The sequence below is a fragment of the Sparus aurata genome, chromosome 9, assembly GCF_900880675.1.
Source record: "Sparus aurata chromosome 9, fSpaAur1.1, whole genome shotgun sequence".
NCBI lineage: Eukaryota > Metazoa > Chordata > Actinopteri > Spariformes > Sparidae > Sparus > Sparus aurata.
In genome coordinates this window covers 15,982,264-16,005,699 of record NC_044195.1, presented here as the reverse complement: position 1 = coordinate 16,005,699, position 23,436 = coordinate 15,982,264, and the positions used below count along the sequence as shown (strand labels likewise).

General features: G+C 41.0%; 2 protein-coding genes and 1 long non-coding RNA gene across 5 annotated transcripts; 2 read left to right on the top strand and 1 right to left on the bottom strand.

Annotated features, from left to right (window-relative positions):
* Positions 1 to 810: 810 nt before the first annotated feature.
* On the bottom strand, positions 811 to 4,861 carry LOC115587692 (zinc finger MYM-type protein 1-like). 2 transcript variants are annotated; one of them, XM_030427633.1, is made up of 4 exons: positions 4,523 to 4,861; positions 2,489 to 3,739; positions 2,244 to 2,349; positions 811 to 1,699 (listed from the first exon to the last, which is right to left on the bottom strand). In XM_030427633.1, exons 2-3 carry the CDS (start codon positions 3,325 to 3,327, stop codon positions 2,277 to 2,279), a joined length of 912 nt encoding a protein of 303 aa, XP_030283493.1. In that variant the 5' UTR covers positions 3,328 to 3,739; positions 4,523 to 4,861; the 3' UTR covers positions 811 to 1,699; positions 2,244 to 2,276. The 2 variants fall into 2 exon arrangements, with proteins under 2 accessions (XP_030283493.1, XP_030283492.1); XM_030427632.1 differs by lacking the exon at positions 4,523 to 4,861 and having other exon boundaries at positions 2,489 to 3,991.
* Positions 4,862 to 7,314: 2,453 nt separating this feature from the next.
* Positions 7,315 to 18,845, top strand: LOC115588160 (leukemia inhibitory factor receptor-like). The gene is made up of 9 exons (XM_030428548.1): positions 7,315 to 7,447; positions 12,375 to 12,511; positions 13,219 to 13,372; positions 15,097 to 15,375; positions 15,535 to 15,661; positions 17,344 to 17,462; positions 17,590 to 17,732; positions 18,016 to 18,150; positions 18,828 to 18,845. Exons 1-9 carry the CDS (start codon positions 7,354 to 7,356, stop codon positions 18,843 to 18,845), a joined length of 1,206 nt encoding a protein of 401 aa, XP_030284408.1. The 5' UTR covers positions 7,315 to 7,353.
* A 1,130-nt stretch (positions 18,846 to 19,975) lies between these two features.
* LOC115588345 (uncharacterized) lies at positions 19,976 to 22,655 on the top strand. Of its 2 annotated transcripts, XR_003985310.1 has the most exons (5): positions 19,981 to 20,953; positions 21,341 to 21,610; positions 21,772 to 21,861; positions 21,953 to 21,995; positions 22,094 to 22,655. It is a non-coding gene; the product is annotated as an uncharacterized LOC115588345 (long non-coding RNA). The 2 variants fall into 2 exon arrangements; XR_003985309.1 differs by having other exon boundaries at positions 19,976 to 20,953; positions 21,341 to 21,861.
* The last annotated feature ends 781 nt before the right edge of the window (positions 22,656 to 23,436 follow it).

Genomic DNA, 23,436 nt, shown 5'->3' with positions numbered 1-23,436 from the left:
ATACAGGTTCACAGTTCAAATCTGTCTTAAATAATAGTCAGGTGCACACACCAGTTTGTAAAGACAGTGTCGATACCTTCTGATTTTACTTTTAAATCGCAGGCTTTAGCAGCTACAAGTATCCCACTCCTCACACTGATTATTTTGTTTTTACACTTGTACTCTTATACAGCTATTTGTTTATGGTGAACACGTCAACATGGTTTCTTCTATGAAATGCTGCGAAAAAAATCTCACAGAAGTATGACCTTCAGACAAAGGGATTATTGCCATCAGTTTCTTCAAACGTTTTCAGTGATAAAATTGATTATTACAACAGAATTGTGAACAATAAGTACTTTTAAACGTATAAAAAGATCAATGAAACCACAAAAACACTCCATTATCCATCCAGTCAAACATATAAATAAATCTGTGTAGATTCAGGCATTGACATAAAATGTACCCATTCTGCAGACACAAACAAAACATGAAAATATATATTCTTAATATCCATCTGAAGTATTTTTGAGCCATGTGCAGCAGTTCTCAGGACAGTTGCATATTGAGCACACTCTTAAATGCTGCTTTATTTATATGCTGTGGACACAATTACAGAAACATGACATTGTTACACAGTGGCGGCTGGTGCTTTTTTTTCCAGGGGGGGCTATACCAAAATCATAAATATACGTCCAATATAAGATTTACTGAAACGCCCCGCCTTACAACCTTTCTGGACTCAAGTACAGGCTACAACAAAGAGGATTTTGGGATTTGACATTGACTTTACTTGAATTTCATTTTACTTGGGGAATATATCAAAGGATCTGCATAACAGGGACATATTTATTAAAGATCCTCATGGCAGCACGTAAAAAAACAATAACCACATGCTGGCTTCTTAGAGAACCTCCCACCCTGAACCAATGGAAAAATATGATACATGACATCATAGGATGCATACAGTATGGAACATATAACTTTCATTTTGAGATTGCAGAAAGAAAAGGATGCATCACTCAATGTGACTGAATGTATGTACATGACCTCTTGTTTGTGTTATGAAAAAGTAAAAAAAGAAAGTATAAAAAGAAAAAAAAAAAGATTTCATGAAACGGAAAGACAGAGGAGAAATGGAGGCTTGTTGTGCTCCACTGCCTTATGAGCACAACAATGTTGACAATGTTTACTTTCTGTACATCAATTTTGCCCTTCTCTCCTTGAGAGATGCAAATTTCTCAGTGACTCTATGGTCAAAGTCATGGATGTCTTTGGTCAGTTTCTTCTCCATAGAGAGCATGGCCAGTGCATTAAGACGATCCTGTGACATTGTGTTCCTGAGGAAGGTCTTTATTCTCTTCAGTGTGGAGAAGCACCGCTCAGACTCAGCTGTAGTCATGGGAGTTGTGACGAGGATCTTCAGCAGAGCCACAGTCTCTGAAAAGGTGTCCTGAAGATTGCTCTCCATGAAGAGCTGGTACAGAGCCAAAGCTCCACTACAGTTCTTGAATTCTTCATTGCTGTAGATAAGAGACAGTTCAGTTTTCAGCTTGTTCTTATTCAGCAGTGGGTAAGCCTCCACGGTGATGTTCAGAGCTGCTTCAGGGAACTGGCTGTTGTACTGCTGGAATTTGTCTCCCTGCAGCAGTGTAGCACTGATCAGATGTTTGGTGAAGGAGAACCTCTCTTTCGCATGGCCCAAGATAGTGTCACAAACCTAAAAAAATGAAAGCACCAATTTAAAACAATATCGAGATAGATATAAGTCTCTCTCTCTCTCTCTCTCTCTCTCTCTCTCTCTCTCTCTCTCTCTCTTCTATTTTATTCAAGAATTGCAGGTAAGTATAAAGGTATGTACTATGTGTGTGGTCCCATGCAGAAGTAGGATTTATGGAGGAATATGGTTATTAGAGTGAGTTAGGTTAATCTATATCTTACCAACAGGTAAGTGGAAGTATAATGTATAAATACAGTATTAGTTTCAGTGGTAGGTTTAAAGGACTTTCACACAAAAGAGCTTGACTCATTTTGACTGAAAGAAATGAAAAGATCGGTAAATGAAATTTGATAAAATATTTGTGGCAACTAAACTTCACAATTTCAAATTTAAGACAATTTAATGGCTTTTAGAGGACCTGCAGACACCCTATGATAGGGACAGAGCAAAGGAACATAAACTTAATTCCCCCATAATTATATAGGGCAGAATAGAGCACTATGATTGTGAAAAACAAACCAAAAACATTTAGCTTCTATCTCACCTCTGCAGCTATCCTCTGAAGTTCACCTGGGCCCTATGTGCGGCGTTTCTTGGCCAGCTGCTGCTGAGATGCACTGTGTTCTCCACAGAGATTAGGGATGGAATCTCTGAACAGAGCCAGAGAGAAAAGTTAAGCTTTAATTGCCTGGTAAAATAACCAGGAATATATCATAGCTGAGTTGTTTAAGCATCATTGACATTAACACAATATCAATATTTCACAGCACAACATACATATTAATTTACCTGATCATTTGCATGTTGTCTGTGAACTGCTGCATGATTCTCTGGACAAAGACTGAGTCGATGGTCCGCTTCTGGAGCTGGCTGAAGAGAATGTCCACATGAGGCATGATGTGATGAAAAAGTTTCAGGAAGAAGCTGAAAGTATCATCCTCCAGTAGCCTCACAAACCCTCCAGCTTCCCGCACAGTGGTAGGCTCAAACTCCCCTGAGTCCCTGATGGTTTCAAAACACTGGATGAGGTCATCTTTGTGCTCAAACACAGTGTTCACGGCACGGATATGGAAGTTCCATCTCACTGTGCTTGCTCTTGGAAGTCTGTGTGCCACCACTCTATCAAGCACACTGGTTCTCTTTGGAGATCTTGAAAAAAATCCGGAGAATCCAGCCAGGTCAGAGAAGAACTGATTCACTACTGGGATGTGAGATGTCACCTGCTGCATGATGAGGTTAAGTTGGTGAGCATAACAGTGGACATAGTGTGCATTCACATACACATCTTGCACCTTCTTCTGCACACCACCGGTGGCTCCTCTCATGACACTTGCACCAGCATATGCCTGGGAAATGAGCTTGCTCTTCTTGTCATCAGGGAGAATGGAGCTTAACCTATCCAAAAGTGCTGTGGCGATGGAATCAGCTGTGGCACTCTGGAGAGGAATAAACTCAAAAAACCTCTCTTGCACATTATGGGCTTTATCAATATAGCGGATCACTAGCACCAGCTGACACTGAGTGGAGATGTCCATCGTTTCATCAGCCTGGATAGAGACAAATCTGCACTCCTGATCTCCTCGATGATGTGCTCTCTCAAACTGAGAACATGCAGTCAAGGAGTTCATTCTGTACTGTTTTAGATGTTCCCTTAAAAACAGTAGCAGTCTGCAGATGCTCCTGTAGAACAGAATCCAGTGATGCTACAAAATCCACCAATCCTTTAAAAACACCAGGGTTTTCAGAGCTTTTACTTTCATCATGGCCCCACAGAGCTAGCTCAAATGCACCACAGAACTTGACACAGTCTATTATTTTATACAATATGTGCCTGTTTTTGTCCACCTCCTCATTATGCTTACGGATCCCTAATCTGTAGCCTTCATTAAGCTGCTCACCTATGTTGACTCAACCAAACATGGCTAGTTTCAAAGCATTTTCCATGTGGACCCTAGTTTGTTCATGCTTTTTTCCTTTTTCAGAGAAGTGCTTTAAATCAGACACACCTGTCTGAATCCATGCTGGGTCTGATCCTGACGTCTGAAAAAGGAGGCAGGGAAAGCAAAATAAAGCATTAGCATCAGGACATGCTGTTAGCCAAGCCTTCTTGCTGAACCAGCTCGAGTGACAGCGAGATTGGAAAGTGGCTAAAGGTATGTCGATTGCTGCTCAACGGCAACGGATCCCTAGAATGGCATACCGATCCCCAGACTGACATACAGATTCTCGGAGTGGTATGCTGCTATTATGTTGGATGGTACCGCTCCCTGATGAATATGCAAATATAATGCCACTGGGCTGGTTTGACGACAAGTGCAGCCGTAAACATAAACTTTTTTTTTTTTTTGTCTTTATTGACAATGCTAACTTAACACTTTACCCTAAGTAATGTTATGTTGTAGGCATATAGACAGTAATTACACGTGGGACTCTTACGATATGATAGTAAAGTAATATGTCTAAATGTCAGCCTATAAACTACTTAAAGCTAATGAAAGCGCTAACCGTAGCTAACATGGCTAATATTAGCCCAGCCACCTTACAACCAGTCTGACTAATCGATAGCAGAACTTTTGAGCCTGCCAACAAATCAATACTTAGTGATGGGTTTTCATTATTACGGTGGCTGGGCTAATATTAGCCATGTTAGCTAAGGTTAGCGCTTTCATTAGCTTTAAGTAGTTTATAGGGTTAGGGTTAACCCTATTACAGCGGCATAATAGCAGCATACCACTCCGAGAATCTGTATGTCAGTTAAGCAGGGTTAGGGTTACGAGCAGCAATCGACATCTTTAGCCACTTTTCGATCTCGGCGCTACTGACCAGCTCCTTGAAAATGAGCGGGTGTAATCTCGTCCTCTGTCTTTGGATTGTTGCTGGATTTTAATGTCCGGCTGGTCAGGTCCAAGCTCTATGACTCTGAGCTTCTCTTCTGGTGATTTCCTGCTGAATGGTGTTGTTTTCAGTGACTTAACGGAATTTTCCTTCTCCATAACTCCTGCTGCCGACATCATGGGTCGTCTTGCGCGATGCACGCTGGTGTCACGACCCGAGTGAGTGGCCGGCGCGCTGCTGCCTGTCAAGTGATGGGGCGTGTCACTCCACTGCCCCCTGTCGCGTTGGGGTCGGTAATGCTTTGGGGCGCATTTAATTGCGCCCGAACATGCTCTTATCTGTTGTATTGAGGAGGAGTGAATGCGCATGTGTAACTTATAACGAGAGTCAATGGGCAAACGGAGCGCAAATTTTTGCGCCCCAAACTGGAAATACGTCACCAGTCAGTAACTTCAGACAACAAGAACATTTTTAATCTAATATTTTATTGCAGATTATACATTTTACTCAATAACTATATAATATTTCCGTGCTCATTAATATATTTTTTATACTTTTCATATTTTTTTCAAAGATCATTTATGTGATTCTTCTCATGGGGGAGGGGTGGGGCGGCGCCCGTGCGCCCTCTATAGACCAGCCGCCACTGTTGTTACATCATGGACAGACACATAGTGGCTTTAAGTTTCTCAGTCAATCAGGTCCATGTGTAACTAACAGTAAAGGCTCCGAGCTGTTAAAACCTTTTTATATGACTGGCAATATTCTTCAAGTCCAACAAGTAAAGCTTCCTTCAACTCCACCAATTCCAGATAATGTGGTCTTCATGCAGCCTATGTGACAGCGTGGCACTGTCAAAAGCCTTGTTTAGTGGGATGTGTGTCGAGAACAGATATAGGGCAGTGTTATGGTATAGACCCTGTTTGTTTATAGGTTTCTATCTCTTGGACAAGACTGGCTCCTTTTCGTGGTCTGTTCTTGCTGGAACGACTCAGGACTGGTGAGTATCCAGTACCTGACCTCCTCTTGGACATTTTTCACTTTTTCATTTACCCTGTGCTCTGTGATGACCTGATAAATGGGGTGTGCAGGATGTGTGATTTATGTTTTTGAGCCCTGCTGGGTTAGGCCCACCCAGTTCTCAGGTGCTAATTCACTGTGGGTTTATGGGTTTAAAGTTAAATGCCTGAAATAAGGTCTGTGGTCACCACAGGCTTGAGATGCTTACACGTTTTGTTCTCTGACAATCTTTCTATGACAAGTGTAATTTACTGTTCGATACAGTATTGTTTTGATGTTATACGATGAACAAAGGTGTGAATTGATTCAGAAATATTAACACACATCTTGGAGACATTTGTCTAAAACTGGAAGTGAAAAAGACACAATGTAATCAAATGGCAATGTTAGCGGCGACATTGCTAATGTGGTGCTAAAATCAGCTAATGGGTTATCAAAAATGTTGTTTTACCTTGAAATAAGGCCGAATGTGCCCCCGGATTGTCACTATTAATCACAATCAAGTGGGAACCTGTGAAATGACAACAACTGATCCGATTCCCTACATTTGCCCAACCTGGAACCTGGAACCTGGAACAGCGCAGCATTTCATTATCACAGCATTCAAGTTTCCCAGCCTGAGTTTGATGTTTAAGGGAAATGGCTGCTGTGTGAGTTAGGTCTATTGCCCATACAGTTCAGTAATGTTTATGGAACTGGTATTTAGCAACATAAATTCTTCATGATTATTTGGCAGTATCGTGCTCCAAATAACGCATATGTTAAATCCCTCCCAGTAGCATAAGTATCGGCGGTGCAACCGGGCCCAGACGCCCTCAGGGGCCCATTTCTCTCTCTCTTTCTCTCTCTCTCTCTCACTCTCATCGTCGACTGCTCATAATTAAAGGTGACTGGATGAGGCGGGTCTAGAACATGCGTGAGTGGGACTCCTGGGCCTCTGTAGCCTCTCATAGGGCCATTGGGCCAGGTATTCTTTAGACAGACAAGCCACTGGGTCAATCGTCACCTCTCTGCTGTGTCTGCAACTGAGCACTGTGGGCCGAGCCGATGCATGTCTCTCTCTCTCTCTCTTATCATAGTTACCAAGGCAAGGCGCAGCAGAAAATAAATAAATAGATAAATAAATAAATAAATAAATTCCCCACCGGGAAAAATCCCAGTACTCCAGATAGCCAGTCCATCCCTGCAATAGCAGTTCACTCGAGTTGTGCGTGTGTGTCCAAGAGTGTGTGTGTGTGTGCAGTGTGCACGAGCGCACAGAGGGGGGTGGGGGCATAAAAAAAATATTTGCACCGGGGCCTATCACCATGATGTTACACTAATGGCTGGAACTGATAACTATGAAGATTTATGCTCAAAAATAATGGACTCTGCATTGATGTGGGCAGGTTTACTTACTGTGCTGCTTTTATTATCTGGAGCAGGATTGTCTCAAAGAGAAAATGTGAATGTATAAAATAAATTGATCTGCGTGACTTCCTGCTGGGTTGCTTACAGGGAAATCCCCAGTCCACTGAAGTGACAAGCCCACTTATGAACTATGTGTCCCAGATTTTGTATTGACGATGACCTCAATCTGTGTAAAGAAGTATGTCTGTAAGGGTGTATTAAAGTATTGAACTGCAAAAATAATACACAGTATGCTGCTTTCGTGTGCATGCACATCCTGAACTACTTTGTATTGATGTGCAGGATGGTCTTCGGATTTATGTACGAGGTCAGGAAGTGGTAAACTTATCTCAAGTGAAATGTGCCTCTGCAGTAGCTGCAGTTTGAGATGATGTCTGAGATCTCAAGTGATGAACATGCCAAGCCTAATGGACAGACTACCACATGCCTTTCTGCTGATGTGTTACTGTTTCACATGTGTCAGTGTCTATGGACTAGAACCTGGTAAGACATAATAATCTTTTATCTAATGACTTTAATGAGATTGAACATTTTGAAAAGGTTTAAGTCATTCATCTAAGCGGGAACAGCAACCCTTTAGATTACGGCTTGATAGCTACAGTGTAATATTTTAATATATATAGGTTATAAATTAATAAGTATTGGGTACTTCTCATGTATATCATAAAAGGAAGAGTTTTGATAAAACAAATGAATTACCACGCAGGGAAAATGGTTAAAACAGGTTGATACAATGGTGTCTATGTCCCTTTTATCTTGTGATATGAGTTTCAAGAGAGCATAAGGGAACAGTTTTACTAAGTTGGAGTCATTAACTTTCAGTCTTTGTTTATAGATGGGAATTATATTGTGTGTGTAGATCAGCAGATTATGAATGAACCCTTAGCCTTCACTGCAGATTGGGCTCTTTGGCTGTACATCCTTAATAACATATAGCACGCAAACCACCCTGATTGTTGCTTTGTCAATTGGACACTTGTGTGTGTTTTTATTAGGACTAGTGCATTGCCCGTAGGAAGTATGTATTACTATAGAAAAGTGGGAGTTCACTGGCAAGGACCACACCGTCAACGAGATGCGTTTAAGGATTTATTAGTGACAAAGAAAAACGAAGTGTCGAAGATCTTGGTTCTTTTGAGTTCTTCGAGTGTGTTGTGGGGATTATTGTAGAGAATCCGCCGCCGCTCCCGGGCAGCAATGGACTCCCTCATGGACCTACGAAGGAGAGGAGAGAAATGGGGGGGGGGGGGTGCAGAATACGAGAGCGAAGCAGAGGAGAGGGTCAGGTGGTTATTTATAGAAATGCGGAAGTTGGCGCTGTTGAGGTGTGGTCCTGCTCCTGAAACTTCGTCAATTAAGCTTCAAGTTAAGTAGCGTTTTCATGGATGGCCAAATGAGTAACTTTTAAAAAACATACTATTTGTCTTATTTTAAACAATTTTCTGCATTACTGTCACTTAGTGAAAAGAGTGATGGAATCTGCAACCTATTAACAAAATAAAGGCTCATGTGGCCGTATAGAGTCAATCTACACCAACTATAGAAGATAATTTGCCACACATGGCATGGGAACAACAGAATTTTTCACAAGTGCTCACTCTTTGAATATCTCTTTGACTTTTCTGTAACACCAAACACCTTATTTGGACAAGACTGCTTAATTTGATAATTCTCTTTAATAATCATGAAGAAAAAAATACTGGTAGCAATCCTGATGTCTAGAAACAGGCAACTTACAGTGCATTGCATTTGCAAAAAATCAAATATGACAGTACTTTGTCACTTAATTGTGAGCGATGGGTTCGCATTATAACTCCGTCATGGCTGAACACGCGTTCAACAGGTGCACTTGATGCAGGGACTGCCATAGCTCTTACTGCCACCTTGAACAAGGGGAGGGGGGGGTGTGCCAGTTCAGGGCCCAAAACTGAAGGCAGCTCTCTCCATCACAAATGTCTAAATAGTTAGTCAGCTGAATATGGAGAGTTCATCAGTGGTTTGGGGGATCTGGCATGCCTCTTTGAGAATCAAATCTGACAAAAAATAGTAGTCAGAAAGTGCATTCATCTCATCTTCGTCTCAGAGTGGAATTCCAGTGTGTAATGACAGAGGCAGGGATTCCACGGTGGCCAAACTCCTCCTCAAATTTCTCCTGACTAACTTAGTCTCTTTTAGGTCATCTCCTACAACCAACGAAGAGTATGAGCAAAACATTGAAGTCTCATCTGGGTTTTTGCGCTCAAGGAGTTTTCAACCCTCTGTTGCTCTTCCACTGTCAGGTTATCTAAATGTCAGGATCACCGATGTCATCATCTTCTTCTCCCTGCCCTGGAAAACATGTTGTGAATGCTTTTTTCATGTTTGCAGCATTGTCACAGATGATGTGGTCAAGCTTTTTCTTGATCTGGTACACATATTTGCTCAAACTCTTAAAAAATCCTTTCCCCTGTATAGGAACCCTTAAAGCAGTTGCATGCAAGCAACTGGGACGTGATGAAAGCTTTGATTTTCAATCATGGACAGTGGCATGTAGAAATTTATAATGAGGTCTGACAGGATGGAATCTGTAATGGCTTACTGCTGGGGCAGGTTGCAGTTGTATAATTTAGGATTAGGATTAGATTATCAACCCTGTAACTGCACCATACTGACAGCTGAGAATATTACTCTCAGGTATTATTCCCCCTCCCCCTCTATAAAAGGAGGCTAAATATCACAGGACATGTCTGTTTTGTCCTGAAATGTGTGTTTCTCTTCTATAAAACACATTCTACATCTCGGAGGCGGCGTCTTTGCACATGCGGGCCCCCTTCTTTCAAATGGGGCAGAGCTCCATGAGAAACAGTAGGAGAGACAATAGCCCCATTCACGCTGCTGTTTGCATGCAGGGAACCATATTATTGGTGAACCGAACCAATGTGAACGGATAAGCTGGCGGCGCGGAGCGGGGATGTGTCGATTGTTCAGTCTGACTCAACTTTATAAAGAGAAAAGTAACGTAGTAACCGTAACTGTAACTGTCTTTGGAAACTTATATGAGGAAAAAAATACCACAGCTATAAGTGGAGAAGCGCCCGTCCTACCAACTCTTCAGCACTTTTCTGCCTGAAAAACAGGGTTTATCATTGTCAAAAAATTCTAACTTACCACGTGTTTGTGATGAAAATAAATCTCCACGAGGGTTAGCCCTCCTGACCAAAACAGCCTCCGTCCCTGCGAGTGACTCAGACAGGTTCTGTTTAGTGATGGTGATTATGTAGTTATGTAATTTAGCGCGAAAAACGTAACTTTGTCACTTTCCATGATGTTTGGTGGGTCAGGATCTCAATCACTACACATAATAACAGCATCCATATGATTGTAAGCTATCCGCAGGGTTAGATTGACAGGAGGGACACCCGGGAAACAGCTTGAAAACACACCAACGTCATCATCATGACGTGTACCGTCACGCCTCTTTCAGAGCTGAAGCACCGGCTTTCTGTGTGAATTACACAGCGGTTCGTCTTTAACCCTTTAGGCGCCGGGTTTTATTTTTAAAAATACTAGATTTTGACATCTAAATTTCAGAAAGCGCTGGCTTTAAAGTGGTTTGAGATAGAGACAAAGTGTAAATGAGACAAATATTGAGAATGACCTAAAGTTTATCTAGGGAGTAAATGTTCCCATCTTATTTGCATATCATGATGTCATATGGTGGTGGCCATATTGGATTATGTAATTTCCATGAAATACCTGATATTTTGAAAAATAGTTGAACTTATTTAATCAGATTCATCCCCTCCATCCATTTATTTTGTTGTCCACACATCAAATGAACAGGGAAAAAGTCAATTGTAAGCGAACAGTCATAAACTAGACCTATTACTACACCACAAACAATATGCGTTTTTTTTCTCTTCTCTTCATTATTATTATTATTGTTATTATTATTATTATTATAATTATATGATGATAATGATAATAACAGTAGGCATCTTTTAGCTGCAGAGGCCTTATCTGTGCCCATCTATCCAGACAAAAGTTTGTAGTATTTGTAAAGTGTGGAGCCTCTCATTGCAAGGCACATGGACAATAAGAACAATATTGAGGAATGTGTGCCGATACGGTGTCGTGTTGGTTTGTGAGCGTGCATAATCCGCACCTACATTTAAAATAATGGCTTTGTGCGCACAGAAGACGCTATATCTTAAACACACACATGCTTTAACCAAGATGGCAGCCAAAATCACCCAGGCAGTCCGCTTTTGCCTTAGATAGCCAGGGAAAACCCTATGTTTAGACTTGAGCACCCAGCTAAGCTCTGTTAGCTTAGCTCCTATTACTAACATAAAGTTAGTAACGTGCCCACATTCAGCCCCCACCGCCGTCTTTTACATTAACGATATGTGTTCTCACAATGCACAATCACTTTGAAGCCAAGCCTAACATTAAATAGCACCTAAAACGTCATAGCGTTACCTAAAGGCAAAGTATCAAAAACAAAACTAACGTCTCAATATGCGCCAAAAAAAAGGAAAGAAAGAAATGACTTTCGAGTCATCTGTGTCAAGTCTTTGTCAAGTCTCAAGTTATGAATGCCAAGTGTCACAGCTGGCTCAAGGCCATGACAAACAACAGAGATGCACTGTTTAAAGGAATAACAAAAAGATGTTTATTTAAATCAATAGTACGAATAAATCAAATAAGACAATAGCATGTGAAAGTCAGTATAACCAGTGGTGTAAGATGTGCATGCGTGATGATGAATATGGTGTGTGTGGGTGTTGTGTAGTGCAAAAAAGAAAACCAAAGGAACCCAAAAGTTTAAGGCTGCCCTGTCATCTGGGGAGACAGGCGTCTGTCTGCAGGGAAGAGAGAGACACAATGAATGAGAACCTGCTTATACACACCAAACCAGCTCACCGGCCCAGGTGTCCTCAGTTACCAGATTGCCAGGCTGGCCCAACCCCCTGCCAACCAGCAAACTACTCCAGACCCCACTGTCGAGCACCAACAGGGGTCGCCACACAAGTCAAAGTCAAGTCAAGTCTTTCATCAGTGTTAGTCAAGTAAGTCTCAAGTCCTCAAATTTGCGACTAGAGTCCCCCACCTCTTGAACTAGCCACGACAGCAGCATGTCCTGACGTGCGTGGACTGCGAGGGCCTGTTCATCGCTGCTTGCAGCTTTAATTTAAATTTCATTGCCTGATTTCAGTGTTTCCATATGTGGTCTGAAAGCAGCTGCCTGAGAAATGTCTTTTCTGGTACTGATGTCAATTCGGCCTTTCCTGGCCAATAGACAGTCAGATATCCAATGTTTAGTGGTCATAATGCTGAATGTAGATGCAGTTCTGTCTCTAAATGTTTGCCCTTTGGTTCTGTATACTTTTAAATCACTTAATCCTGTCCTGATTATTTTTTTCTCCAGAACTTACTGTACCCCAGCAAGTGAGCCTGTCATCGGACATGTCTGCACAGCAACTATCCATATCCTGGCTGGGAGGAGCAGCCACAACCTTTGACCTCATGATTCTAAGAACTGAACTCAATAAAACTGTCATCTATGTACGAGCCTTTATTCTTTTTGTTCATTTATTCTCATGCTTTTCTCACTGCATCGTTTAATTGCAAGTTGGTTACATTCTGATGAGATGAGTGCTATAGCCTATAGGATATTTTTCCTAACAAGTGTTCTTTGATTAATTATTATTATTTATTTTTTTAAGTAATTTTTTAGCATTTGTAAGGCTCTAGTAAATAGAAAGTACAGCTGAAAACTAGACAGGAAACAGGATGAGAGAAAGAGAGAGGGGAAGTGACATGCAGCAAAGGGCCGCAGGCCGGGATTCAAACCCGGGGCCACTGCAGCGAGGACAAAGCCTCTGTACATGGGACGCCCGCTCTACCAACTGAGCTTAACGGCGCCCCTGAATAATTATTTTAAACAATAACGACAAGGAAATGCACTAGGTTAACTCTCTGGTGGACAAGCCATAAAAGGGTGACACTCGTGTGTGTCATGTTATGCCGATACAGATATATCTGCAATGAGATACTATCAGCCAATATGTTGCAGCACATTCTGCTGTACTAGTTTATTTGACTGTCAAAGGTTACACAGATGATACAATAATTTAGACAACTCTCTTTCTTTTACTTTACTCACTTAACTTTCTTTCTTAAGCTACGAATGTCATCACCGATGACCAACTATCAAGCTTCATGATGTTCTTGCTCATTCCCTCACTGTGTTTTCTGTGTGTTGGATGTAGGAGACAGTGTCTGTGCCGGTGAATCCGATGAACAGTCGGCACCAGTGGAACTGGACCTCAGTGGAACCTCTGGAATGTACCTCGCTGTCGGTCCAAATCCGCTCAAGAGATGGACAGATGACAAGTGAATGGAGCAACACTCAGATACTTCAAGGTTAGAGGCACAATAAATATATCCATGTGCTATGAATTACAGCATTAGAGAGAAGCATAAAGAAAGGCTGTTTCTAATTCAAATTCAGTTCAATTCAGAATACTGAAGCACCAAATTGCTGTTGCTAGTACAAAGCATGCTGCCGTCGGGGCTTGTTCATGCAACACCTTCCGTTTAGGAAGTCGTTCCTTTATAATTTGGTGGCCTGCTCCCACCGGTATTAGATAATGTATGCTGAAGTCAGAAGAACTCCCTGCAATCTACATAAAGAACAAATAATGACAGCAGTGCACTGTGTGACCATACAGACTCTTAAACAGAGGTTTGTCTCCATTAGCAAGGCTAAAGTACTGCCCTCTGGTGGAGGATGCCTGAATGTAGAATCAAATCCGATGAAAGTTAAGCTGTTCTTTGGTCATTTAGCAATAAAAGCGCCAGATATGTAAGACTGTCTGTTTTAAACACAATGTGCAGGAATTTATTCTTTTATATTTTGGCGTGATTTGGAGTATCACAATTGTTTGATAACGTTTTGTCAGGAGGGTCCACAGATGCAAATCAGTCCAATTGCATAGGAGGAGTTTGAAGAAGTATGTTTTTCTTTGTTTTTGGGAAACTTAAGGCGAAAGTAGGCGTACATCACAGAATTGAGCTCAATTTAGGGAACGCATAGATATAAGGTTTGAGAATGTGCGAAATATTATGATGGAGTTACGGGCCAAAATCGCTTTTGCATTGAAAATAGCGTCAGCTGCTGGTCATTTTTGGTCTGTGAATCACAGGGACCATTCTATATCACCCCAATGAATTTCATTTACATAAGTGTTGGTGTGGGCACAGTGCCAAATATTACATTCGACATCCACCAGAGCGCCACCTAGTGGCGGATCGGTAACATCTTCTTCAGCTATTGTCAGAAGGGCATTGGCAATAATTCTGCCAAATTCTGTGTTAATCCAACACACCCATGTGGAGATATAAAATAGTTCAATTTAAAGAGCGCCACCTTGTGGTCATCGCCAAAAATGTTGCACAGAGCCTCAGGAGCTCATGGGGAAGTAGAAACCTGAGTTTCATGTTATTCGGACAAACCAATGTGGAGATATGCAACACTTTGTGTTTTGAACAAAATGTATAGGAGGTTATTATTTAATAAGTTGAGTATTGTTTGGAATATCAAAGTTCTTTCTATTCTAATATTTTTTTGTGAGGAGGGTCCACATTTGCTGTGTGCAAAGTTTCGTGCAAATCGGTGAAATTGCCTGGGAAAAGTTCGAAAAAGTAGCTTTGTGGCATTTCATGAATTAGGTGGAAATGGGCCTATATCAGGAGATTCAGCGGAATTCATTGAATGTGTGGATATAAGGTTTTTGAACGTGCAACAAAGTATAGTTATAAGCCAAAATGCACTTGATTATATGCCACCTAGTCGTGGAAATTGAGGACGACACCAGATTATGACATTTTTCAGCAGGTGTGACGTTTATTCCAAGTTTGGTGAGTTTTGGGGTTTGTTCAGGCAGTGAAAAATGCGATCATTTGGGACGAAAAATAGTCACTACAAAAACAATAGGGACCTCGCAGACCTCGCAGGTCAAGACCTGCTCGGGCCCTAATAATGCTTTGTAACTGTTTGCCAAGGAGGTGTGGGTGGGTTACTAACTGTTTTAGTAACATATTCACGATGTTCTTTTTCTTCATTCTCCCTTACGCATTCTTTTCAGGAAGCGATCTCCCCAGCAATAAGAAATTCCAGATGTACCCCCAGGACCGAGTTTTGCCTGTTGGGGCTAACATCACCTTCTGTTGCATTGTGGAAGAGGGCAAGTTCTTTGGTACAATGTACACTGTCAACATAGGAATCATGAACACGACACGACTGAGTAGGCGAAGCTACGCTGCAACATTGGTTGATCTGCATCCTACTGGACGTACAGGAACCAACATCCTTTGTTATGACAACCTGAAGACAAAACTGACTGGAGCTGTGATGTTTGTTGGATGTAAGATAATTAACTGGATGGATAAGAAGTGTGAACGTATATCATATCTAGATAGGTTGAATGGGTTAATCAGAAGAGTCTGCTGATTATTCCATTATGTATATATATTTATGCATATGAGTAAACAAGTAAGTTTCTTCTTGTTGTCCCCTTCCTCAGATCCACCACTGCTGACTGATTTTGTGTGCGAGACTCGTGACTTAACATCAGCAGTTTGCCAGTGGAATGAAGGACGAGACACACACTTTTATGCCAGACGAGAAACGTTCTACTCTGTGAACGAGAGGTACCACATTCGGAGTCACACGCACAATAAATTACTTTTAAATATAGCAAAACATCACCTGAGCTGTAACATGACCTGAAACCCAATACTTGTTGAAAGCTACACAGCTGCACACACTCACACATCAAAAAAAGGAGGCTACAGTTTGTCAAATATGTGTAGTGGGACACAAGCACCTATGCCTAAAGGAACAAACAGAAAGGAAAACGCAGACCACACCAAACAACGTGGTGTTAGGTGTGCAAGCCGACATGCAGATAGTACACTGTCAATGTAGGCGGGATTCATAACTGATTGTCACAGTGACATCATGTGACACAGCTGTGACATTATCAATGCAGTAAACAACACAGTAACAATGAAGGATGTTAAAGGGGTGGCTATTTGTCACAGCAAGAAAACAAACTGTGTATTGGAAAAGGCTGAAAGCAGCTAGACAAAAGACAGCTGGAAAAAACAGGAGACTGTCAGAAATACTACATCAGAGTGCAAGCGACAAGATTTCTCACAAGTGGTGATTGTCAGTGATACAACGAAACAGTAACCAGTTAGACTTTGGCAATCTTGAGATATTATTACCTAATCACTTTCTTAAACCTTAATTAGATGAATGATGCAATGCTTTCCAAATCTGTGGACCTAGAACACCAAAGAAAACAAGATAAAGCCCAGACACATCACATTAAACTCTTAGCAGAAAGTTATAATGCATGGTATTACGGGTGGCCAGGTCAGTGCCCTGTGTGTGTGTGTCCTCTGTCTCCGCCCTGCTCTGCCTTCCTGAGCTCAGGTGCGGGTAATCGCCTGAGCAGGTAAAAGGAGGCTGTCTCTCTCTCTCATTACAGGTGTGTTGCGGGAGGAGGGAGGCTGCGCTGGCCTCACAGTCTATTGCTGTTTATTTTCCCTTTTTGTTTCTGATTTGAGTTTGGGTTCAGTTCCCTGGCCTGTTAGAGCGCCAGGACTTTAATGTTTTAATTTGGGTTTGAGTTCCTGGTAATCCTGTTTTCGTATCTCTTTGTTTTTCTCTTAATAGGTTAGTAGTTTTTGGTTAGGCAGCTTTAGTTGGGAGGATTCCCCAGATGCGACGGTCATGGCTGGTCTGGGGTCTCTTCTATCTTTTTTTTCAGTTTGGCCAGGAACTCCTGCCCTTTTCTCTTGTTAAATAAACACATTTAAATTGACTGTGCTGAGTCGGCGTCCTTTATATGTTACTGGCCTCCTTTTGTTCGAGTCTTTTGTTTCTGTTTAATTCGGGGCCATAACACGTGGACAGAGGTTACAATGATGGATTATTTATTTTGGATTTTTTGGCCAGATTCATAGCTGTGCCGGGATGTGGTACAGTTTCACTTGCATTATTTATGATAGTTTGCCCTGCCTTTCTTGGTAAAATTTTTTCTATGACCAGAAACAAATTCAACAAGAAAGAGAGGATGACAAGAAACGTAAAGCACTCAGTCTATGTAACTGCTTGCTGCTTATGTGTGTCCGTTTATCATTGATAGATCTTTTACAGGAATTGTATGAAGGCGGGCCAAAAGAGAAGTTACATTACGAATATGTTTGTCTGCATCTATAGTTTAGTTACTTTTATTTTATTATATTTTGTTTTAATTTTTACACTGTTAACAAATCTCTCGGTTATTTATTTTTTTCATCTGTTTTTGTTTTGTTGGGGGCAGTCCGAAACAGAAGCAGATAGGGTACACTGTGAACCAGTGGGAGGGTAACTGGACACTGGTGGCAGTGAATCCTCTTGGCCAGTACAGCCTCACTGACTCCGCTGAACTCGGTCACAGAGGTAGGTATACCACCCTTATTAATGGATGGATACACATTTATTTATTTTTTCACACAATGTTTCAAATTAAAGGTAAACCTAGACATGAAATACACCCATCTGATGTTGCTTCACTCCTTCTCCTCAGTGCGTCCAGTAGCACCAACTAACCTGTTCGTGCCTGTCAATGCCAGGAATGCCACTGTGCTGTGGCAGTGGGAGTACAACAGCTATTCCTCACTGCCTCTAGTCTGCCAGGTAGAGCTTAACTCCCATGGATACAAAACAACGGTGAGTTGGGTGTGTTGCATTTGTCTGTGTTTATTAGTCCGTACAGAATACCTCTTTGTTTTTTGGTCAGTCCTTAATGATTTCTGTTCAATATACAGTGTGTCAGTCTGACAATATCACTTATTCTTCTACCACAATTTTATTGTAATGTATCCATGGGCAACAACATATCTTTCATCAAGTGTAAGCTTTTTTCAGCCTGCATTGTCTCTTTGTGTCGCATCTATATACCAAAAATTAATTAAGTCTAATATATGTGTTTAGCGTAACTTCTCTGGTGTAGGTCTGCGGTCAGTGGTTCTGTCGGACTTGTATCCTGATGAAGATTACAGTGTTCAAGTCCGCTGTGGTGCCCAGCAGAATTTCTGGAAGTGGGGAGACTGGAGCGCAGTACTTTCCTTTGAAAACAAAACTACTGGCAAGGTTTTTTTTTTGTTGTATCTGTCTTTGTTTTCAGCAGAGATTTCAGCGTGCAAGAGCCGCAACTGATTACAATTTTCATTCCTGACTAATGTATCGATAATGGTTTAGTTTTTTAAAATCTGTACTGGGTTTTTCTTGTCTTATCATTTATCTCAAAGTTATATAGAGTGTATATTCATATTCTTATTTACTTCGAAAGGATACTGAGTTCCATTTACTCTATAGCTTTACTAAAACTGCCATTTTAAGTTTATGTGACTAATCATCAAAATATTTGATAAATGAAAACAACATTTGGCCCTTTACAGCAAAAACAAACAAAAAATTCCACATGCAAAGAGGAAAAGATGAACGTGACATGCCTATATAGTCTACTTTTGCTTTACTGATTCAAGCACCCCTTTGTCCTTTTGCACAACCAGAGAGATGTCCTGACAAGACAAGTAACGGTTCAAAGACATTTGAGGTTCATTGTTTTGATTTTGTTCATTTCTGAGGAAACATGCTGAGTTAGGTCTTCTTATCTCCATGGCAAATTAAGAATTCATCCATAAAATATGGATTTAGTTATCGCTACCAGATTAACCCACATCTTTTTTTGCTCCTCACTGTTTGTTGCACCTGCACCTTTTTACAGGTTTTCATTTGCATAATGTAATGTGTCACAACCAGGCTCCGAGGCTGTGCTAAAGTAGTGAGACAAACACTAGCTGGCTACTAGTAATCGCTATTTATTGGTCCCAAAAACATAAATCAATCAAGGAAAACGTGTAAGGATCAGTATCAGTCATGAAAGCATGTATGTGTGTGTAACAATATATGTGCAGATAAAAGAAACAAGGAAAACATACTGCCATCAGGCCTGTCAGTGAGCAGGGATCAGTCCCCCAGAGAGGCCGTCTGCAGAATGAGGACGGTCTTTATAGGCAGAGCACACTGGCCCAGGTGTCACTCATGCAGCTGACAACCCTCCATTCAGCACCTGCAATCACAACCCAAAAGAAACAGGGACGCCTAGTACCTGGGTGGAGGGATGGTCACACTAACCAACGAGTAACACCAGAAATGATGGAAACTTCTGTTTTTGCAGGTGCATTTCATTTGACTGATGCACATGAGGGCACCGGTGACTGGATGATACGTTGTCTCAAGTTATCTCACATTATCTCACCGGTGGTGAAATTGGCATCTGCTACTGCTATTGTATCGGATCAGAATAAAGGACAACCAACTTTATTAGGGCCCGAGCAGGTTACAACGTCCAAGGACGTATTGTATCTTTGGGAATTCTTCTTATTATTATTCTTCATATTCTCAAAAGTAAGCGCAGGTTTGGAGGCCTGAACATACCCCAAAAGTCACCAAATTTGGAATACATCACATCTGGCGAAAAATTTGATAAATGTCTTTGGGTGTGGGTGTGGCCTGGGGACTCTGTAGTGCCCCCCACTGTAATCCCCCTACATGCACATACAGTGATGTGCACAAGGTCGCCCCCCCTCGTGGCCCAATTGTTGAAAAACATGCGCTAAAGTGCCCTCCTGAGAGCCAAAACGCGCGCTAAAGTGCCCTCCTGAGAGCCAAAATGCACGCTTAAAGTGCCCTCCTGAGAGCCAAAAAAGCGTGCCAAAGTGCCCTCTTGGTTGGCAAAACACACTTAACTGCCCCCTTGGCTGGTTAGAACATGATAAACTGCCCTCTTGGGAGCCAAAACGCGTGCTAAAGTGCCCTCTTGGGAGCCAAAACGCGTGCTAAAGTGCCCTCTTGGGAGCCAAAACGCTTGCTTATGTGCCCTCCTTTTCGCCCCTGCCCTTCAAAAAGTCTGCGCACGCCACTGTGCACATACATGAACGATATTCAATATGCATATTTACCATGCGTGACGCTTGCTATCTTGTAAGTCCTCATAACCTCAACATACAATTTCCCATCTACATCAAATTGCCCATACATGTAGAGGGTGTCGCCTTGAATATGTCTCTACATCAATACTAAGTCGGCCATTTTGATATATTTCCAATCCTTGTTATTTAACTATCTCCTCCTATAGATTTAACACCACAGTCATGAAACTCAGTCATTAACTCAGTATCATCCTCATACCTTGATGATGAAAAGTTATCAAAAGCTTTCGCTTACGCTATATGATGGTGCGAACCATTTCGATGCTTTGCCATAAAGCATCAAGTCCTTATAACTTCAACATTCAATTTCCCATCTACATCATATTGCTCATACATGTAGAGGGTGTTGCCCTGAATACATCTACACATCAATACAGCGCTGACCATTTTGAAATGTTTCCATGCCTCATACTTTGAGTTGAAAATACGAATGTACGTTTCCATTTCTCCTGTTAACCATTATTTCGAACACTTTTTTAATTTGAAAAAATTAAGATATTAAAAAGAATGCTTTGAAAAAAAATTATTTTGCAGAAGAAAGGTTTAATCTCAATATTTAGTCAATTTTGGATTGAAAATTATTCTTTCCTTTTTTACATTCAGCCTTCAACGAGGGGAGTGATGTAAACTTGACATGCAGCAAGAAGATGTGGGATGAGACACTATATGTTATCTGGACAATACAGTTGAAATACAGAAATGAATGTGAGATATCCTTAGATGATGGAGGTCGAGGAGTAGACACATGCAAAGATGGCAAGTCACTCTATACATCCAGCACTCAGTCATACCTGCACATCCCAAACTTCACCAAAGGCGACGAAGGGGTCTACAAATGTGAGTTGGTTGACAAAGGCAGAATCGATCGTTATGAGATCAACGTGGCCATCACAGGTAGGACTTTTCTCCTCACAAGGATAGAAGATATTTTAGAAAACATCAAGTAAAATAAAGTTTACTTATTAAATGTCCACTTCACCCAAATCAGGCAAATTCTGCTTACATTTCCTTACTTTTTATTTGTTACCACAGGTAGTTTTATGTTTTACTTGCTAGGATCTTGAAATATCTACTACTGAACCTGTTCCTTCCACAACAAAATGTTGGATAATGTCATTTACTTTCTGTTGCTCTGAACTCTCAAGACACAATGTCCCTGATCCTTGGAATAATGTACCGATCTCACAGTCCTGTTGAAAATTTTCATTTGAGTATAAGAGATAGTCAAACTCTGTCAAAGGACAACAGTCTAATTTATCTGTTTTGTCCTCCCTGGCTCAGTTCCTCCCAGAATATCAGCCTGGTTAGAGAAAGAGGACAACAAGATGGTGGCAATGTGCAAAGCTGAAAGAGGAAAACCTGCTGCCAACATCTTCTGGAGCCATGAGGGAAACTTATCGGATGTGAAAACATCGTCTGACAAAGATGGATTTTTTACAGTAGAGAGTCGTCTGGAGATCTCAGAAGGAACGAACACAGAAAACCTGAACTGTGCTGTCAGCCACCCATACTGGAGAGAGGATAAGATTTTAGAACCAAAACTCACAAAAGGTCAGATCTTTCAGAGAGCATTGGACAAGAGAAAGGCTCTAAATCTGGGTTTAAAACAGCTACTTGGTGTTTTGTATTATATTTCATATGATAACTTTGTAAATATATGGGAGCTCCAGTATATTATTAACAAGTCATTAATCATCACTCTCTCACTACAGGTTATTTTTGGCCACGTATCCTTACTGTTGTGTCAATCCTGGTGATTTTGGCAGGATTTTTACTTTTGTACAAGCGAAAATAATGTTGAGGTAAGAATTTTCATTTGCTGAGAAATTCATTACTAAAATTACACTTGCAAGTTTCTTGTCTGAGCTGGTTTGTGTTTCCACGTTCTGCCAGGCGATGTCAGCAGTTTGACACCTCACCAACCACATCTGCACCGGTGAGTAATCTTTCTGTAACTCTGCAGTTCAAAGCTCTGTCTGTTTTGCTGCCACTGCTAAGGTTTGTTGACGTCACCTCTATGTCTCTCTCCCCAAGGAATCGCTCTGCCATCTACCGGTGGATGGAAGAACATCGTCAGCCATCATGATCACACACTGCATCATGCTAAGGTCTCTGAATAATGCAAATAATTCAAACTTAAATCTAGAACTGCTGAATAGTTTCAACTGTCTTCAAACAATAGTCAGGTGTTTATACCAGGTCGTAGATTTAAACTAGTTTTGCTTGCTGTAGTAATTCCTTCACAATTGGGAGTGGTATCCACGGCCCCTGAAAGACAGAGTCTGCAGACTTGTGAGATTGCTGCTGTTAAATTCTAAGCTGTCGCTGCTAAAATTAGCTTGACCCTCACACTGGATATTTAGTTGAACTGAAAAAAAGGAAAAAACACAAATGTATTTCTGTCCACAGAACATGGCACATTTGAACTCTTAATTTTGCACAGTGGTGGAGGAAGTATTCAGATTCTTTACTTCTGGGAAAATACTGTCACCAGACTGTAAAAATACTCTGTTACATGTCTGCTTTGAAAATGTTACTCAAGTAAATGTCTGTGAATATTATCAGTATTTAAAGTAAAAGTGCTTGAAGCAAAACATGTGTTGTATGATTATTCTTTCAGCTCTTTAGTTGTCTTTAGTCATGCATTAATATTCAATGAAGACCTGTCTCTTCTGCTGAAAATCTCTTCCCCGAAACCTCTCAGTGCTCCTTTTATCTTTTATCTTGCTGCCTCTAAACCATCAAAAGTGCAGAACAGAGAGCACAGGTGTAATTTATTGACAAAGTTATCCCAAGATAATATAACAATAACTATGTTAAGTTTTCATGTAATGTCTTAAAGCATAATTATGTCTTTATTAAATCTTTATTCGATCACATATCATACACTTGCACAACATAGTGAATACTGCATCAGAGGTTACAATAATTTGACACAAATGTTAAAAGGAGTTGGTTGTTTCTCACTGTGTGTTGTTTGCAGCAGAAAGCTAACCGATACTTGGCTGAACATTCAGTTTCTGTCATCCGTTTCAGAACTCAGAATAAAATTTGGAATTTGGGTTCATTCAGAATTTGGTTCATTCAGCGGTCCTAATAATGAACATCAACCCATTTCTGAAGGAACTCATTATGGGGACAGGAATGGAAACTGAAAGAGGGTCTGTTCTGCCATCTACTGGTGGAGATCCAAAAACAGTCCACCATCATGATCATGAGCTGTTTTACAGTTTGTTTAAGATGAAAAGCACTGTACATGCTTACATGCAGGTTCATAGTTAAAATCTGTCTTAAATAATAGTCAGGTGCACACACCAGTTTGTAAAGACAGTGTCGATACCTTCTGATTTTACTTTTAAATCGCAGGCTTTAGCAGC

Bases quoted from the DNA above. Each gene is read 5' to 3' on its own strand.
- LOC115587692 (XM_030427633.1), bottom strand. From the start codon at position 3,327: ATGAACTCCTTGACTGCATGTTCTCAGTTTGAGAGAGCACATCATCGA. The intron at 2,350-2,488 runs GTAAATTAATAT...GGCTCTGTTCAG, and splicing joins GACAACATGCAAATGATCAG to AGATTCCATCCCTAATCTCT.
- LOC115588160 (XM_030428548.1), top strand. From the start codon at position 7,354: ATGAACATGCCAAGCCTAATGGACAGACTACCACATGCCTTTCTGCTG. The intron at 15,662-17,343 runs GTACCACATTCG...TGTTGGGGGCAG, and splicing joins TTCTACTCTGTGAACGAGAG to TCCGAAACAGAAGCAGATAG. The intron at 17,733-18,015 runs GTGAGTTGGGTG...TCTCTGGTGTAG, and splicing joins CCCATGGATACAAAACAACG to GTCTGCGGTCAGTGGTTCTG.